At 31.4% G+C, this 20,509-nt stretch overlaps 2 protein-coding genes across 2 annotated transcripts; one reads left to right on the top strand and one right to left on the bottom strand.

Annotated features, from left to right (window-relative positions):
• Positions 1-219: 219 nt before the first annotated feature.
• Positions 220-6,809, top strand: LOC143084197 (uncharacterized). Its single transcript, XM_076260609.1, has 5 exons — positions 220-225; positions 1,074-1,231; positions 4,531-4,614; positions 5,050-5,226; positions 6,546-6,809. Exons 1-5 carry the CDS (start codon positions 220-222, stop codon positions 6,754-6,756), a joined length of 636 nt encoding a protein of 211 aa, XP_076116724.1. The 3' UTR covers positions 6,757-6,809.
• Positions 6,810-12,123: 5,314 nt separating this feature from the next.
• On the bottom strand, positions 12,124-20,107 carry LOC143082986 (uncharacterized). Its single transcript, XM_076259052.1, has 7 exons — positions 19,964-20,107; positions 19,153-19,290; positions 18,312-18,357; positions 15,464-15,975; positions 14,909-15,010; positions 13,843-14,131; positions 12,124-13,367 (listed from the first exon to the last, which is right to left on the bottom strand). The coding sequence occupies exons 2-7, from the start codon at positions 19,207-19,209 to the stop codon at positions 13,153-13,155; spliced, it is 1,221 nt and encodes a 406-aa protein (XP_076115167.1). The 5' UTR covers positions 19,210-19,290; positions 19,964-20,107; the 3' UTR covers positions 12,124-13,152.
• Between the last annotated feature and the right edge of the window lie 402 nt (positions 20,108-20,509).

Raw genomic sequence — 20,509 nt, 5'->3', positions numbered from 1 at the left:
ATATGATTATTTTGTCCTAGATAAGTTACGAAGCTTATGAATTTATGCAAAACGCAAATATCCTCTTTGCAAAGATTACGCGACATGGCATGTCCAAGATTACAAAGCCGATAAATTTCTGATATAAGTAAATTTCCGATTTTCAAAGTTAACGCTATAAATATATTTACATTTGTGACAGATGTTATATTTCTAAAGTACCAAAGAACAAGAAGTACAATGAAGGTAGGCTATATATTAATTTTTAGAAAGGATTTCAATTTCAATATTTTTATCTTTTATTCTATATCCTCATTGATGAAGTTGAAATATGTCTATAGTTCTTTAACGATTGATCCTTTTTTATGAAGGGTTGAATTTATTTTATGTAATCAATGTGTTGTTCATTTGAGATCTAAGTTCTTCAAAAATTGATTATAACGTCAAAATCTTGCTTTCCTCTGAGTTTTCCATGAAAAAAGGCGACCAAGCTTGATGACGTTACACAGAAAGTACACATCTTTTTGCAGAGACAACATCCCGTCCAAACCTTGTGGTTCGTTAAATTGATAGCATTACGAATAAAAATACACCTAGTGAAACCAACTACAATCTGTATTAGTATCCACATAATCAAATGTAGCTATACAGAACAACGGGATATCAGATCAATACACTAACAGATGAATTATACGCCTCCTTATCAGATGATCAAAGCAAAAAAAAAAAAACCCCAAAAAACCCCAGAAACTTTAAAGGTCATATCGTTTGATTGATAGAGCATTTAATTGTTTGAGTATGAGTACGATCTATCTTATGAATTCAGGACACACGCTATTGATAAAAAACAAATACTGTAATCTCGTGGGCTTTTTTTTTAAATTCATTTAAGAGCTATCTTATTTAAAAGTTATATCGATTTAATGTACAACATTTTCGTATTATAACGATCAATTACAGATTTTTAATCATTTCTCAATATTTGTAAGCTTACTACCCCCCCCCCCCCCCCACACACACACACACTTTTGTTTACAAACAACATGAAAAAAATGAAACTATTTGATAGCCTTTGTTCTTTTATTAATTTGTAGGTACAGGCATTGCTATGTGTTTGCCTATTTATTGTACAGGAAAAACTTGCAAAGGTAAATGCAATCTGCGAAGTGCCTAAAGCAGGGAATGAAACATTGACCTCTATTCCGCCAATATTAGGTTTAGTGGACTCAATTAACCTCGGTGATTATCCAAAGTAAGTATGTCCTTACCGTACTTGAGCTCGTCTGATGTCACTTGACCAGTGTTATTTTTGTATGTTGTTAATTTAGATATCTGCATTCATGTTTCGGAGTTTAATGTGACGTCCAATTTCTATGAACTAGTACACATTTTTATACTGGGGCTAGCTGAAGTTCACCTCCTCATGCGGGATGTCTAACTGTGTTGTTTGTATAAATTAACTGTTTGCAAAATAGTTTGTTCGAAATAAAAAAGAATTTTTTTCCAAGACATAGATTACCTTTGGAAAACATTTAGAAAGGAGTAAGGACCGATTATGACCTCAAATTTCAGGCTAATCTGACGAAAGATTTTGACCACTTTTTAAACACTTAAGTGTCTATTTCATTTGAATCAATTAGTTTATGTGAAAGATTTTAACTGAGTTAGTCATTAAAAACGATCCAATTCAAGCTCAAATATGAAAAATCTACCACATATGCCGAAAAATGTCACTTTTCGGATGGTTTTTGTCAAAAATGAAAGTGCAGCAACCGTGTTTATCCTCAACCTTTATATATGTTATGTATTATCATAAAATACAACTTACATTTCAATATTAAGGATGAACACGAATGCGGCCACTTTCGTTTTACACAAAAACCGTCTAAAATTTACCTAAAATGATAGAATTGTGAAGATTTCAGCAATTTAGCATGACGTAATGGTGCTAGTACCCGATATATGTGCATTTTATTGTCAAAAACAGCCCATATTTATGTAGCAGAAGCATTATACTGTCCAATGAATAACTAAAAGTTTACATTTTAACAATCTTGTAAAACTGCTATATTTTGGGGCCAAAAAGGGGTCTTACCGGATCTACTCCTCTTGGGTCCTCAATGCTCTACAACTTTATACTTGTTTGGCTTTATAACGGATAGTTTCTGATGAGTCCTGTGTAGACGAAACGCGCGTCTGCCGTATCAAATTTTAAGCCTGGTACCTTTAATAACAGTTAAAGACCCATTGGTTGCCTTGTGCCGGTGTCTGTTCTTTAGTTTGTGGACTCTGACACATTCTTTAACATTTTGCTGAATTAGGAATTTATATTTGAATATCTGGAAAACTTCTTTGCTATTGTATTATTTTCACAAAATACGTTTTATATACACATATAGATTCCTACCCTGCAACAAGTGTATAACGATATTTCTCCACTCGAGACGGTTAAATTTTATTATTTAAAGCGCGAGGCTTGCCGAGCCTTTTAAATGATTAAAATTTAACTGTCGAGAGGAGAGAAATATCGTAAAACACGAGTTATAATTTCGGAATCTGTTTCTCTGATGATTTGTATCATTCTTTTTCAAAGATTTTCAGAATCTTGTGTTCCTTATTTGCGACGTCATCAGGCATGGTTTTTCATGACGTAACAATAGGAAAAATCAAAAGAAAACAAAACATTTTGACGTTATAAACAAATTTCGACTAATCATTTGCCGAGAACAGATTATTCACTAGTGAGGAGAAATATTTTTCTCACACTGGTCAGAAAATGTGAAAATAGCACAAACATTAGAGAAATTTTAGTTAATATGTTATTTTTTAAGGCTGATTTGCCCACTTTTGAGATTTTGAGATTTCCTCTTTTTTTGTTGTTTCACTTTGATTTGAATCATCATGAATATTTAAACGTTGGTAAATCAAACTACTGCTGCCTATAATTTAAAGTTTTCTGTTTGAAGTTCTTGTACAAATCTTCAGTTACAAACGGTAAAAATAGATTTGGATGGAAAACAACTGTCAACGGACTTCTACGGGTAAATGAAATAACTCTTCACCATGCAATGACCAAAATGACCTTAATGTGTGTTGTTGTTTGTTATATGTCCAATGGCGAATATTGTATGCATGTTCAATAACAGATTTCTTAATGTTGTAGTTATGTCAATAATTAGTTAGATTTATCTTTATACTTGATATTATACCAAGCTCATACAACAAGTTTTTGTTGTGATATAATTAAGAAATAATTCATGGAAGCCATAGATTTGTTGGAAATTTACACATGGCCTGGGCCGTGATATTCGAATTTTATCCTGAGCGTTAGCGAGGGATAAAATTAACGAATATCACGGCCCAGGCCATGTGTAAATTTCCAACAAATCTATGGCTTCCATGAATTATTTCGATTCTAATAGGACACATAAGTTCATTCAAATACTGAAGCGAGAGTGGGTATGCCGTGTGTGAAGCTGTTCTTTTTTACTCCTTGTTAGATAAAGCTCAAATATTCTCATAAATATTTAGCTTGCATTGATTATTTCGTTAATAACCGCTGGAAAAAATATGTTAATTCTCAAACCCAATATTTCCGATTTTTAATTTACATATTTTCTCGTAAGCTACCGTCAAATCCAAAATTGACATTTCGTAACGAAGAAGCTGCCATGTTGACTCGCTGAAATCAAATGCAATAGAATGGAAAACAAAAGAAAACCTACCTCAGAATTCCATTTTAATACAATATTATACGAACTTCGATGCTTACAAAAAAGATTATATTTTTGTGACATTGACTAAATATTGTTTTTATACTGCAACTTAAATTAGTATATTAATAGCTTTTAAAATGGTAACATAAATATCAAGCTTATTTTCATCCCTTAATGAACCCCTGATTGTAGAGAAAGTGTTCCATGATGAAATTGACATTGCACAATATAGCTGTGTTACTATATTTAGGAAATAAATAAAACTAGTTGCATTATATTAATTCTTTTTATCATGCATCCGAATAAGAATAAAAGTTCTTTTGTCTTTTGTCTTTTGTTTTATTACAATTTCTAATACAATAAAATTGACAAAGCGTTTGCAAGTAGGTTCAAATACATGTGGATTTACGTGGGAGGTATATTGTAACATCCATTATTATGTATATCTCTGAGTCTGCGCTGAGTATAGATATATCGAGAATTTTCACACAGTGTTGTTTACAAAGCGAAAGAAGCACGTCATATTAGAATTACCTATCAAAGTAAATGCTTCCTCATCAGAACCTTATATTCAGTTAGCATAAATGCATTGTGCGGCATCTGCGTGACAATAAGTTTTCAGACGAAAATAACTGCATCCCTATCAAGCAAGAATGAAAGACAGGTATATTCAATCATTATCGAGTCACCGATGTAAACATGAACTAATGTTTTTATATTGAATTTTGTATTAGTTGACTAGAAGAATAGTTTGTTTTTGCATACTCATCTATAACATTAGATTTTATGTGTTGCAATATTTTTATTGAATTATATCGATTGTTTTACATTTCAGGCCTATGATTAGAAGATTTATAAGGAAGCACAACCTAAAGAAAGATATTATGGAAGCCGAATCAAGGCTGGCGTTTTGTATTGCGTGAGTAAATCTCCAACTGTCAAATGTGTTTCCCAAAAAACCATATAAAAGAAATTTTGACATGAATGCAAAAAGTAAAATAAAAACAATACCCACTCCGAGGAAAATAAAAAAACGGAAAGTCCCAAATCAAATGGCAAAATCAAAACTTTTAAACACATCAAACGAATGAAAAAAAACTGTCATAGACCTGTCTTGGTACAGTTTTTTTTTAAATGTAGAAACAGCATATTTCTTATTATTAATTTGAATTTACCTTTTCACATCTAATCTCTATAATGAAATATCTTACAAAATTAACATATGTCGGATAAATTTAATATGAAACTGATATAAAAGAGAAGGTTTTCTAAACATTGAATAACTCTAGACCCTCCCCCCTTTTTTATTATTCCTTGTATTCGTAATGTTTTTCATTTTCATTTTTATTTGCAGGAGAGAAGTAAAGTTTCAAATTTCCGATCTGCCTCCAATGCTGATAGCAGAACAAACATGCTCTCCATTTGACACACAAGTTACCATACCAGATAGAGTGTTAATTGATGGCCTTAAATGTTGGATATTGGAAGCTTGGCGCAAAGTTAAGAGATGTAGCTATGTGCAATGCAACTCGTAAGTAGAATTATCCGGAAAAGAAACGACAAAAAGATCAACAAATTTATAATATCAAAAATAAGATAAGTTCTTACTTATATTCATTAGTCATATCCTATCAACATCGATATCAATATTTTTTTTCCATGCAACTTTTGTAATTGAACACAACTGATGATCGAGTGTCTTGCATCAAATTAATACCCGGATGTTTTGGATGAGTTTTTGTCTATGATGTTGCCATTGCGACGTCATATTTAGCGAATATGCCCAGTGAGGTCACATAAAACGAGCACAATCTTTTATAGATCGCTGAAAAAGATAAAAGTTTAGCCATTACCTCGTATTAAATTAAAAAAAATCCCGATATAAAATATCACGTATTACACTTTATGCAGTGGTGAAAATCTCTCTTATGATTACTAGCTGACAAATTACCAACATCCTGATTTGAAAAGTAGACTTAACTCAATCAAAGCATTGCATATATTTATATAAAAGAGTGCCGAAAGATACCAGAGGGACAGTCAAACTAAATAATCGACAATAAACTGACAACGCCATGGCTAAAAATGAAAAGGACAAACAGACAAACAATAGTACACATAACACAATATAGAAAACTAAAGAAATAAACAACACGAACCCCACCAAAAATTAGGGGTGATCTCAGGTGCTCCGGAAGGGTAAACAGATCCTGCTCCATATGTGGCACCCGTCGTGTTGCTTATGAGATAACTAATCCGGTAGATAGTCTAATTGGGTAGGTCACATTTATGAAAGGGAAGGGGACTGTAGTTACGACGTAAGGAACATATCCGATATCATTTGTGAAACGGTTATTCCATAACGGCCAACCAACTTGTGATGGCGTCTGTAAAATTTACGAAGAGATGATTTCAACTTCACCATTTGGAACTGTTGATTTAATAGCTTCCTTGTCAGCAATAACCTTCTATCAAGAAAATCATGATAGGAAATGCAAGCACAGGAATATCGTATCAATTGGGAGATATATACACCGTATGCAGGTGCTGCTGGAATGTTGCTACTTAGAAATGGAAAGTGCACAATTGGAAGGCTGAAATCATCTCTTTTGTCGTAAAGTTTTGTTTTTAATCGACCCTCATTGTCAATTTCTAGATGTAAGTCAAGATATGAGGCCGTCTTGACTGTATCTGTTGTATCCTTTATCTCTAGTTCAATAAGATAGATGCATTCGACATAGTCACCAAATTTTGAATTATTTATACACCTTTTGATTATAAAAACTATGTGTAATGATATTCTATAGAATGCTTCCATTTGATATACGAACTTTAACATTATTTTGTTAGGGGCAGAGATGACTGTCAAGTACCACCATCAGATAATAGACCTGTCCCTACTCAATTTAAGTGCCGAGCCACCAATCCGAGATTACTAAAAGTGTATGCGTTTTGTGTTGATACAACCAGAAGAAGGCGTCAATACCACATGAAGCATTTTACAATTCCTCTTCCTCAGTGTTGTACATGTGTTCGATTCGAATGTCGAACGAAAGGATGAATAATCAAAATTGATTTCCTAGTGCTTGATACGCATTTCTGTAACTTCTTTAAAATACCTCAGTTATTTCACTTTCAATGTCAATTAACAAATGATTAAATTCGTAAGTAAAAAATTGTCAGCGTTTGAAAAATACACATATATGTAAAATGATTTGTGTTGTTATTAATTTATGTATCGACATATTTCAAGTTGCATAAACAAAGAGGCATGGGATCTTTTTTTAAGATGCAATTGATTGAACTTTTTCTTGGTTTTTCAACTATACTCGTATCTTTAATGATCGCTCACTCACAATGCGGTTTGAGTGTGTTTTTGCGTTACTTACTTTATCAAGCACGAGTCGGTTGATCTCATTGAAGTATGTTAACAGCGTAGATACATCGTTAAGATTGATTTTAATAAGACAATTCAGAAGAGTGCATTTATTGAATTTAAATTTTAAACTAATTCGAAAACAAAAGGGTTTTGCAGTGTAATTTCTAATTTGTTGACCCTTGTATCTTTTCTTAAGTCTAATCGAGAAAATGTATTCTATTTACTATCATGAACGACAAATGCTCTTTTTGTTAATGACGTCATTGTCTAATTAACGCAACTGATTTGTCTTCTTCAGACAAAACGTGCTTCTGGTGTACAGATATATGGTTTTTGCATTTGTGATGAGTTATTACTATTTGCTACATCTTTGTTTTTGAATCTTTGTTAAATTAATTTGTTTGTTTGTTTTAAAAAAAATTGTTTGTCAGTTATGTTGTATGAATATGATGCATGTTTACACAGTTTTGATTGTTGAATATCAATAAGGGTCACCTCAGCCGATAATGCAAATTAGTCAATAGAACGAAACTATAATCTATTTTCATTCGTGTAGGATGTTAAGCAAGCTATAAAACCAGGTTCAACCCATAATTTTTTACCAAATAATGTTTGTATCAGGTACAAGGATTATGGCAGCTGTTTTTTGTTACTTGTTTTGTTGATTTATAGCGTTTGATTTTGTCAATTATTATAGACTTCCCGTTTTTTAATTAGCCTGGGTGTTCAGTATTTTTTTTATACCTTTCATGTAAAACATACAATAAAAAAACAACTAAGAGAACTACAAAAACGTTAAATTTTTGTTCAACGAACCAATCTTTTTTTAGCTACAAGTTAACCTGGGGTGGTGTTCTCGAAGCTATCTTAGGATTAAGACGTGTCGTTTTTCGTCCTAACTTTAGGACACCCAATTAGGGGTCTTAAGATCATCATAACTACATCCTAACTTTGTGCATGCTTTTTTTTCTCTCTATTTTTTACCTGAAGATGAACATAAAATGAAACGCAACATCGGTTATTAACTCGTATAAAGAAATGGTGCATGATTTTAAACTTTGAACTTCGTCTTTTATGACACTACGAATTCAATATTCTCATTTCAAAACAAATTATTTTCCACTTTAAATCACAATCCTTTTTGAAATATTTTTTATAATTACATTTGAAATCATGCATTTGATTAAATACATATTATTGCAAAATTTCGTAAAATTTTATCAATTGGTTTTGTCTTTAATATATGTTTTATCGAACAATTACTTTAACTATTTAATGTTAATTAGGACGTCCTAACATAAGATGCGTCTGAAATAGTTTCGAGACACAACTTAAGAGTATCCTAAGTCGATCCTAAGTCCATTCTAAAATTGGTCTTATCTATGACTTAGGACGAATCTTACGATACTTTCGAGAACACCACCCCTGGTTCTTGTTATAAAGTATTAAAAAATTATCGAGCTTCAAGGTAGATTACAAAAGGGGGTGTTCATAAAGCCCAATTCTTATTATTGAAATCAAAGAGAAATGTATTGAGTTTTTTTCCATTAATCATTTTTAATTTCACATGAAAATGTATGAAATGCGCACGAAGTAATATTGTTTCCCTTTATTGTCAGAATGCATTGAAAACTTGTCTAGTACACATGCAATATTAAAGAGCATGAATTTTACAATTTTGAAAATAATTCATTGAAAACTTTTCTTACTAAATCATTAATAGATAAATTTTCTTACACAAATCATTCATGGCTATTCTTTTATGATCTTAAACTATTCAAGCGTAATAGACAAAACAGGCATTAAATACCAAAGGGATTAAAATAAGAAATATCCTATCCTACTTGAATTAATTTGACAACACGATTACCAAGTTGCCAAATAAAAAAGAGAAGGCAAACGACAAACGTGTATATCTCTGAGCTTTCTAAAGTAGTCAAAAATATTACTGACTGACAGATGACTTCATCACTGACGTTGAAATAGATGTATATTTTAAAATGACTCCTTGATTTATATTTTACATCAATCTGCAATAAAAGATAAGTTTCAAAATCATTGCGGTTAAATTGAAGGAAAACGTTGACAAATGTAAACAGACAGTAATGATTCGCTATTATTCCACAAAGATTTGTTAGCTTTGTTCTTAGTTAAAGACACAGAATGACTGAACATGAACTGTACATGTCTACCTATTTTTTTTTAAATTCAGGTTGCACATTACTATCAACATATTTATTCAAAACTTATATATAGAACACAACAGTTGTATGGTAATCATACGAAACATCTTAATCATATTACAGTTTTGTAAAAAAATATTCATAAATGCAAACATGTTTGTGTTCATCAAATGATGCATAAAAAGAATGTTAAAATGACGTCGTCATTCGTTCGAAAAAAATTAATCCTTAAACAGCTGTTTTGCTATACTGCAACAATGTTTTACATCTTTTTAATTCTTTTTTTTTAAATACAAAAACACATTGACCAGTTGATCGATTGTCTTTGGTGTAAATTCGTTTTTACTTAATAATTGTGATAAACATAAACAGATTATTCTAAAAGGAACTCTCAATGAATTGGCTTCTATTGAAGAACGAAAAGAAGCTATTGTGTCAGAGAAAGGATATTCCATTCAGCTGTTTTATCTAAAAGTTTGTTTATCTGATGATCGCATCTATCCATTTGAGAAAAAAAAAAAGAATACCGCGTATAATACTATTTCTGCATCATACTTACTCTTTCAAATGAATTGAGAAATTCATTTAATAGCTTCACTTTTCAAAAAAATAGTTGACTTCAATTCACCTATTGGTAACCTTTCAATGTCGTGTAAAATCATTCGACTGTCGACTTCGCCTATAAAGTACTAAACTAGAAGTTAAATGTGCCAAAACACAAGAGAATACACCAAATTTTATCAAAATGTTAACCTCCATATTACAAATTGTGAACTTTATCACGATGAAAAAAGATAACTATTGTTGTTGTTTTTTATTTGTCAATTAATAAGATTTTTTTCAGATTGAAACATGACATAAAAACACTCTTAAACAAAGGTATATTCTAGTTGTTTTTTGAAAGACTGCAATGAAGATGAAAGTTAATTTCAGGTCTTATATTGCCCTGTATGCTCACTAAGTTAACGAAAAAACAAACACACACGATTAGTGTTGTACCATTAATATCTTATAACTCGTGTGTTAAAACATTGAGTGAAATACAAAAGTCTAGTCTTTTTTTCTGTTATTTTAATAGTTTATGCTGCATTGAAACATCTATTCAGATATAAAAACAAATGTTACATCTTTTTGGGGATAACTAACCAGGAGTGTCGAAGGATATCACGTTTACCTAAAGTGGTACAGACCAGTTATAAACGCTCGTCTGGCGTGGATACAAAATTTAATCCTGGGGCCTGTTTATAAAAACTGTCCTAAGATCGGTCCTAAGAATTTCCTAGGACATAATTTAGGATAAAGTTAGGACCGACTTACGGCACGTCTCAGCATGCACATCGAAGCTATCTTAAGAATATCTTAGCTAGAACGTCCTAACCGCTGTCCTAAATATTGGCGGAAAAGAAAATACAAATTAAATATGAAAAAAATAAAATATGATATCATATTTTATCAAAATTTTTATTTTTGAATATGGTTAATTAGAAACTAATAACTAGTTTTAAATTAAAGGTATTAAATAATTTTTTATTAAGAATTGTACATTTAAACTGTATGGGAAAAAAACATGAGACAAAAATAGTAACTACGTATTATATAAAAATTTAACAAACTAATTGTAAACTAGATATATAATCCGTAAAAATCATAACATGTTCTTGAGTCAGTTGAATTCGAAGTGTCACAGTTTCATCCTTTAACAGTTCAAAGGCAAATCTCGTGCATTTTTCATATAAATACGGGGAATTTCAACTATTTTTACTACTGCTAAAAAAATAATACGCTTGAAAATGATCAAAAGACGAAATTCGAATGTATCCTAAAGTTAGAACCATCCTAAGACCATTTTAAGAAACCTAAATTGGTATACTAAAGTTAGGACAATTTCTAGGATTTTTCTAAATTGCAACATGTTTGATAAACCCACTTAGGACTAAGATGTGTCCTAAGATGGTCTTAGGACACGTCCTAATCCTAAGACAGCTTCGATAAACAGGTCCCTGGTATCTAAGATGAGTTTATTTAACCAGCAAACAGAAAGTAGTTTTGACATCAGAAATTAATCTTTTTATTCTTTGTGATATGAGGTACTTTATCCTCCCTTAAATCACAATTTGACATTACTATGCACATGAACAAAAGTGTGTATGTAGATTTTTTTTCTATTAAAATCAAATTCATGGATCAACTGTTTAACACGTCACCTGTATGGAACAGTCAATTACAAGAATTCAACCTGAGTGACGTCTAATGATACTCATGATGAACATGTGAAATAAAGTTAAGGATTGATGTAAAACGTTGACCACGATATTAAAAGGAAGATCCACATACATTGAGTTAATATTGCAGTCTTTCAAAAAATCTAACTAGAAAAAAATACTCTTCTACAATACTAAAATTACGAGGTCCAATTTGTCAGCCGTCATCACGTAAAAACGACGAATCAAAGAATTCATCTTTATATATATATAATATAGTACAAAGGTGTAGATCAAAAATTACACCACTCCAGGCCCTTTTGTTTTCCACGTAATTAATATTGCCAATAATTAAGAAGTTCCGGGCCGAGTCCGATACCGATGCCAATAGTATATTCACCTGTTACTTATTACCTTATCTGTACGTTCCGCATCTAACAGGTGCAACACCAAACGGTGTATTTAGGATTATGCTATATACACGGATCATAATCACAGGGTTGACACTACTAAATTCAATCATTGTCAAATTGTTACCTATTGTAGTATTTTAATCAGTAAGACTTTCTAAGATAACAATACGAATACTAAAAATCTGGACTTAAAATAAGGTGTATATAGGAACCGTTTTCAATTTGTTAGCGGGCATGACATAAAACAGTGAATCAAATAATTCAACTTTATTTATAACTAACATAGGACAATGCTGTTGATTAAAAATTACTCCATTCCAGGACCTTTTGTTATCCAAATAATTAATATTACCAATAATTGATAAGTTCCAGTTCGACGGGTTCAATCAGAAAGATTTGAAAGCAGAGAAAACTGTGTATCTTATTATCGGCATGACTTTATCAGATAAAAAATAATACTAAAATAAGGCTTGCGCATAGTTATATACTTTAATTCAGTCACGGACCCGCGATATCACGGGTGTGCTCTAGTATTTAATAATTTTCATGTCTGCAATTACAAGAATTGCTTCTTGTTGTTGTTTTCATTCTCATATTTGTGATTTCGTTATTCTACTGAATGAAACATTAAGTCAGTGCACTGTTGAAACTCATATATAGAATATAACAATGTTTTTATTTTTATCAGAGTACATATATTAAACTGTGGTACAGACTATATATATATCAAATTAAACAACAACTAAACTAAAAATGTATTTACATTGCATTTGTTCTTGTTAAAACACTATATCAACACGTATGCTAAAAAAACAAAATACAGTGCGATTGCAAAGTCGACGTTTGTTCAGTTTTCTCCCCTCGCTAGTAGAGCTTTCAGTTGATTTATATAGTAAGCGGTGATCTTTTATTTGTAAACAGTTCATATTGCTCTTCCTAAAAATGCTCAATGAGAACGTTGCAAATATTATTAAAAATTTTGAATTGAAACGAAGCTAATTCAGTTGAAATGGTTTGCCCAGAATATTTCTAAGGAAAATTTATCTAATATTTTAAATCACCTTAAGTTACAAAATTATTTTCATAATATCTAATACGTTTAAAAGTATTCAGAATTCCTTCTGTACAGCTTGTAGAACCACACGAGCTGTCCTTTTTTTTGTTTGAACAAATTTGGTATTACAACTATATAAAAATAAACTCCTTATATATGTTTGACAAATTGACAAAGTAGTTGCATACAGAATTCATTCAAATGATTGTTTTATCTGCAGAGTGGGTTTATCTTTGAACGTCATACAGTGCTGCCCAGAAAGATTCCTTGAATTTGTCAATGTCTTTATTACCCAATGGAAGGAAAAGTTTATTTAAACATGTGTAACTTGTTGGATAACACATATCCTGATTTGTGTTGAATTCTACACAGAATGTTTCTTCTATGATTGGAGGATCATAAAGTCCTGTAATGAATGCAAACAACAGTCGTGCTTGCGTTTCTGAAATAAATAAACAACAGATTGGAACATAGATAATTACTTTGGGTGGTTTACTTTACTTTTTTTTAAATGCGTCAGCCGGACGGCTCAAATGAATCATTTAAAGATTTGATTGTATTCTATTTGACAATTAAAAATTTATTGAATGATGAATGGTTTATTCTTATTTTTGTACATGCATAATAACATATACGGTACCAATTTTCCTGCACCAGATGCGCATTTCGACAATACATGTCTCTTCAGCGATGCTCGTGGCCAAAATATTTGAAATCATAACATACCTAGAACTAATTAAAATAGGTACCAATTGTTGAGGATTAAAATTCCTCTTTTAAATTATTTTTAATTTTTAAATCCAATGCAGTTTTCGAAAATTTCGGTAGTTTGAGGTGTATTGGAATATCAGATTAAGAATGCTATATTCAGTCAAATTAATTGAATTCTTTTAGTATAAAATTATAATCATACTAACCATCAAGCGCATCAATGCACACTTTTGCTTGTTTCTGTGCTTTTCTTTGTATATCTGTTTTTGTAGGTAGTTTATCCAACAGTGGTTCTAATTTCTGCTTCACATAATTGGAAGTGATACTATATTGCTCCGAATACACAAATAACGGCTCAAACCACGTATTTTCTCTGATAGTGTCAAGAAAACCCATGTAGTTAAGACCTTTTTTCAGCTGATCAATTTCTGAAAGTCTTTGATCTATTACAAACCATTTTGTAATATAATGTAGCAAAGAATGTTTGTTTTTAAGCTAAAACATGAAATAAAATTAATTTGCATATTAAGAAATTATTAATAATATAATTTAATTCATATTAGAAATAGTGAACTGATCTTTTGTTGTATATCTTACATGTATATACGTGCGAAATATAACTCCAATGATAGAGATTTATAACAGAGGAAAAAGTTGAGTGAAAAAACCTATTAAGCTAAGTTAACCGTTCCATAAACTTTGCCTGTACATAGTCAGGAACTAAGTCAGTGGTTTGCTTTCGTAACATCTCAATGCATTTTTTATGTAGGTAAATAGTGTTGACTGCATACATAAATCCGACCGGTCTGTCTTATTAAATTCGAACTATAAAACCGTGTCACATTCTGACGGTGTCTGTTCATTGGTAGGAGCATGTTTTTCATTGGTTTTCAATTTATAGCTGTGTATCATGTTTTGTACACAAGTTATGCCGTTTTCTTGCTTAAAGTTCTTAATGCCTGTGTCATGTGTGAAAGTTCTTATTTAATTCCGGTGTCAATTAGCGTCTTGTGGAAATTCTTAATTCCTGTGTCATTTGGTGTTTTGTGGACAGCGGACTCATCGGTAATCATACAACATCTTCTTATTTTTATATTAATAGAACTGAAAAAATATTGCATATAGACACTTGTTGATGACATATGTAGCAGTAGTAACAATGTAAATGCAAACTGATATTATTTTTCTTTTCTTGCAATATATCCATTCGGTTTGATTGGACAGTAATTAAGCACCACAGCATTTACAGGTCAAGAGACGGAAACCACTTACCGTCATTAATTGCCCTCCTGGCCAACCAATAAAATTCAAAAAGTTTGCACTATCTTCGGAAATGGCTTCAGTCATTTCACTTTCTGTTTTGGCATCTTGAATCTACAAATTAAATTAAATACATGGTAATAACAAAAGAATTTTCCATACTCTTGCCTAAAACTTTATCTTAATCTTGAAAAAAAAACTTTTTGTTAAGTAAAACAAAGGCCTCTGTTTACTGTAAAAAAAAAGGTTGGCTTTTAAAGTTACATGACTTTTTTTGTGCTGTGCATGGTGTGTAGTTGGATCAGTATCTGTTGTTATACTGGTCGAGATTAAAACGTGAAGGTTGAATACTAGACAGCTAGGTGTATCACGCCGCACATCCATACACCGTTTCAACGTGAGTTTAGAATTGATAGTCTTTCACGTTATTTTAATATTTCCCATATTTGGAAAATGTGGTATTAATATGTTTTATTCGATACTATTCGTTTAATATTTATTCGAAAAATATTTAAGACTAAAGGGGATTAAGAATTATATGTTTAACTAGTGAACACATATACTTGCCTTTTTAACTGTATTCCATACATCACCTAGGGGTATGTCAGTAATGTTCAGACTTTGTTCTATTTCATCATCACTTTTGTCAAGAATTAACATAAATACAGCATTGTTTAGGTATGGGAATCCACAGTCTCCATTCAAAATTGCCTCAACTATCGCAATACCTAAGGCAGTAAATTCGTCTTTCTTCGTTAAATCGTGTTTTGGTAGCTGGTTTCTACCAGAACCTTCAAAAAGTCTTCTCAGGCACTCTTGAAAGAAAATTGAATAATATTGTCTCCGAAATCCACTTCCGTCCACATCAAACTCATTTTCGTCTTCTCCGGTGAAAGTGATAACAGGACATTCGTGCGTAGGTTTCATTCCAGTGCGCATGGGCCGAATCTTTCCAATGTAACGAGCCATTGCATGTTCATAAATTTTCTTTTTGTCGACCTTCATTTGAACAACCTTTTCTTTGTCTCCAGTTATTTTGTCGATTGCTGGTTTAATACCCTCTCGGTAGGAATATATATCTGTTATGAAAAAACTAAATGTAAAATAAAGCAAATTATATTCATATCAAATTTGAATGCTATGATGCTGGTTAACTGTTTGCCAGTAAGGGAGCTACCGCATTTGACTTTTCGGGGAGGGGCTAGGAAGAACAATTTTGCCTTGCATTTATTTCAAGTTGTAATCTCTGTACTGCTTTTTTTATTTTTCACCCTTATCGGTCCTGCCTTTTTTTGTTTATTTATTCTGGCTTTATTTTTACATAAAATTCCATCCTGCCTATTGTTTTGCAAAGTGTCTCATCCTGCGGTTTTTTTTTACTTTCCTGTCCTGTCTTTTTTTTTAATTTCATCCTAGCCCATCATCCCCCCTCCCACCACATCCCCTTTCCCCCATACAAATCAAATGGTAGCTCTCTAAAGCAAGCATTCTAAATACAACGGCATGTATTGTTTTATTCGGTGGACAAATTTTAAAATGTAACACATTAGGAAAGGATCATTCGTTGACATATGACAGGTGTTATAGCCACGAATTTGTTGATATCATTCTAAACCCATGCTAACTGTTATCAAAAGAACAAAAAATAGGCTGTTAAATTTCTCGTTTGAATTGTTTTACGTTTGTTATTTCTGGGCCCTTTATGTTAGACTATGCGGATCGGGTTTTGCTGATTGTTGAAGGCCGTACTGTAACATAGTTGCTAATATCTGTGTCATTTGGTACCTTGTGGAGAGTTGTCTCCTTGGCAATCATACCACATCTTCGTATTTTTATAGTTTAAAAACAGAATACTGTCACAATCAGTACGGGGCGCCGAATGGGACTTGTGGTTTTGTACAAAATTCAATTCTGTCATAACAAAATCATTTTTGTCTTACAAAACTATGTGATACAGATTTGTTTTATGAGAACTTCAATTTTGTGATGACAAAACTCATTTTTGTCATGACAAAATTCATTTTTGTAGACAAAATTCATTTTTGTAGACAAAATTCATTTTTGTCATGACAAGAGTCAAATTTGTCAAAAAGGTATGCAAATATAAACGTATTTGCATACAAAATTGACTTTGTAACCTGATATGGAAATTAAAACACAAAACTCAATTGTGTGAGAAAAGATTCAATTTTGTGAGTCAAAATTGACTTTTGTGAGTCAAAATTGACTTTTGTGAGACAAAGTTGACTTTTGTGAGACAAGTTGACTTTTGTGAGACAAAGTTGACTTTTGTGAGACAAAATTGACTTTTGTGTGAGTTAAAATTGACTATTGTGAGACAAAATTCAATTTTGTTTGAATTTTGTCTCAAAAAAGTCAATTTTGTGACGACCAAATTGATTTTTGTAAAGACAAAATTGACTTTTGTGAGACAGTTTAATTAGGTGAGACAAAATTCAATTTTGTGAGACAAAATTCAATTTTGTGAGACAAAAGACAATTTTGTGAGACAAAATACATTTTGTGAGACAAAATTCAATTTTGTGAGACAATTGAAAATTCAATTTTGTGAGACAAAATTCATCACAAAAGTCGATTTTGTATGCAAATTAGTTCACAGAATCCAACCTAAACTAATTTGCATACAAAATTGACTTTTGTCGCCTAATTTTCAAATTAGGTAACACAAGTAAAGTCTGTGTTACAAAAATGAATTTTGTCATGCCAAAAGTAACTTTTGTCCACTGAAAGATAATTTTGTATGACAAAATTTTAAATTTGTAGTATGCTACAAATTTACGAATTGTAGTATGCTACAAATTTTGTTCAACTTAACTTATTTTTGTTGAACAAAACTCACTTTTGTCCGCACAAAATTGAATTTCGAGTACAAAACCACAAGAGTCCCATTCGGCGCCCCGTAATATGAAACTATCTGTATATTGTGAATGTGTTATGTGTGTTGGCCTACAATCATACACACATGAAATAAATAATACGACTAATCAGCACCGACTCTGACTATGAGTCTAGGACTAGCTTTTGCAACTTATGACGACTCTGGTTTCCGAGATTTATATCAATTTAATAGTTCAGCATGGAGTACAATTGTTCAGAGTTGAAACTGCCCAATGCCATCCTTAATCGAACCAGCCATATCGGAACGATAAAAGAGTTTATATAAAAAGTCAATATTACTTGAATAGACTCACACATATTTCTCTAAATGAGTGAGAAATACAACTGACGGATCATAGAAAACATAGCAAATACCGGAATCTATTTTTGCATTTATTATACAAAATATCGTTTTTAACTGTCACAGTTCTCAAGTTCGAAAATATAATGCAAAACTATGAGTATTGAACATGTTGAATTTAATACTCCCGATATAAATGATAATGTGTACTCTTACCTGATACTGCAACATGGGCTAACCTCATAGCATCCTTTAAAAGACCCTATAATAAAACAAAAATATATTTCATATTATGACAATAAATGGTGTTAAAATCTAAAATCAAATAAATGATGCAAGTAAGAGGTGGAAGATATAAAAAAGATATTCGAACACATAAATAGAAAATACCAAAAGACAAAACTAAAATCTACAAACCACAACATAGTTAAGATTCGGTTTTGATTCATAAAAATGAGAAAATGTGGTATGATTGCCAATGAGACTCTCCACCAGAGACCAAATGACGACTTCAATGTTATTGTGAGCAATATCGATATAACAATTTAATCAGAAATAGACGATGATGTTTTCTTTAGTGAAGTAATCCCGTATGTAGATATTTTTACAAGAAAAAAAGGAAATAATCTGAAGTTTGTACGTTGTTATTCTGTTGTTTACATGTTGTAAAAATACTGTTACATTATTTATTAATGTATTTCTGTCTTCTGATTGTTCTTGCGTTTATTTGTGCTGTATTCCAGTCATATAATGTTGTCATTTTGCAGTATTGTTTACATTGCCATTTACGCAGGAGGTTTCGCTAGCCATATACCAGGTTCAACCCATCATTTGTGCCGAGTCAAGAATATGGCATTTGTTATCAAATATTCCGTTTTTATGTATGTTGTCATTTTCTTATGAAGCAGTTCAGCGTTTCTGTGGTTCCATTGTTTTCCACTTAAAGTTGATGTGTTCCCTCGGATTCGACTTATGACTATTGAACAGCGGTACACTACCGTAGCCTTTAGTTTGCAATCAAAAAGCAACTGATAGATTTTTGAATTAGTAGGTGTACCTCTAGTCCACGAACTGGACCACCGGGGTTTTTCCCTTTTGGTGGTTGGTTACCCATTTTCTCCCAAGTTTTTTCCAATCTGTAATTCTTGGGTGAAGTTTAATATGAGAAAACCATGATCTTGTTATTATGATAGACCTAAAAAATATCGAAAAAATAGAAATTAGTGTCGTCACGAAATAGATGTTTAATTTAAGAGTTATATGTACATTCATTGTACATAATTGTTAAGCAAGTAAAAAAAAGAATCATTTGGCAGGTAAAGTTAACTTCTGTTTTGGAATAACTGAAACCTGTCTGGCACTGCAAAAATAACAGGAAGTAACTATTTCAAAAGGTTTTTAACCATTTTTTAAAATGTTTAGTTCAGAAATGTATTTTGCGGAACCATACTCGTTTGTTATATCAATAAATCTATTTATGTAGTTTAGAGTTTGACATGCCCTTATTTTTCATTCGGGTTATGATCATTCCTTATGAATGTAAATTCAGAAAGTAAAATTTTGACTCTTTGAATGTATAATGTGTTTTCTTCTTCATTTTTTATAAAATAAATTAGAACTAACTACTCAGGTTGGACTTATTGCATTGCATTTCATTAATATTTATTTGTAGTTCAATTTGCATGTTTCATATTACCTTGACAGAATAAAACTGAAAGCCATATTTTTTCAACAATTTCGATGGTTTATAAATTGTGAAAATGAAGTTAGGACAAAAAATGGAAATTCTACTAGAAATAACCAATTCGGCGTGGCAAAAATAGATATAAGCATTATGGCATAAATTAAAACAAAGTAACTAAACTTACCTTGAATGAATTCATTGCATGTTTATAAGACCAACGTTTATAAACAATTTATGCATATAAATATATCGTAAATATATACATGAACAGGTACAGGTAGCATAAATAAAAACAAACTTAACAGGGCTTTAAATTTTCAAATTTGGAAAATGATTTATCACACATGTGTCAGATCAATATTTGACAATTTTCCAAATCCTCAAATTTTGAAGGTATTTAAATATTTGTCTATAATATACAGTTTGAATAAGGAGAAACATGATATATCTTGAAGAATGAAATTGTTTATATGTTATTTTTATCTATGTCGAGACTGTATTAATTTGCTATCAATATATCTTTAAATAACATAAGCTATTGCAATTTGAAAAAAAAAGATACGGACCAAAAGCCGTTACATACACAAAGATAAAAGATCTTAAAACGAAAAATCACAAAATTATTCAATAAATGTACGTGAATTGTAAAAAACCAGCCAGTCGTTCAAATGAATGTGTATATGTATATATGGGTAATCTAAATTGAATGGAACACTATCATGGATAACGA

This window comes from Mytilus galloprovincialis, chromosome 7, assembly GCF_965363235.1.
Source record: "Mytilus galloprovincialis chromosome 7, xbMytGall1.hap1.1, whole genome shotgun sequence".
NCBI lineage: Eukaryota > Metazoa > Mollusca > Bivalvia > Mytilida > Mytilidae > Mytilus > Mytilus galloprovincialis.
This window is presented reverse-complemented; position numbering and strand designations above follow the sequence as displayed.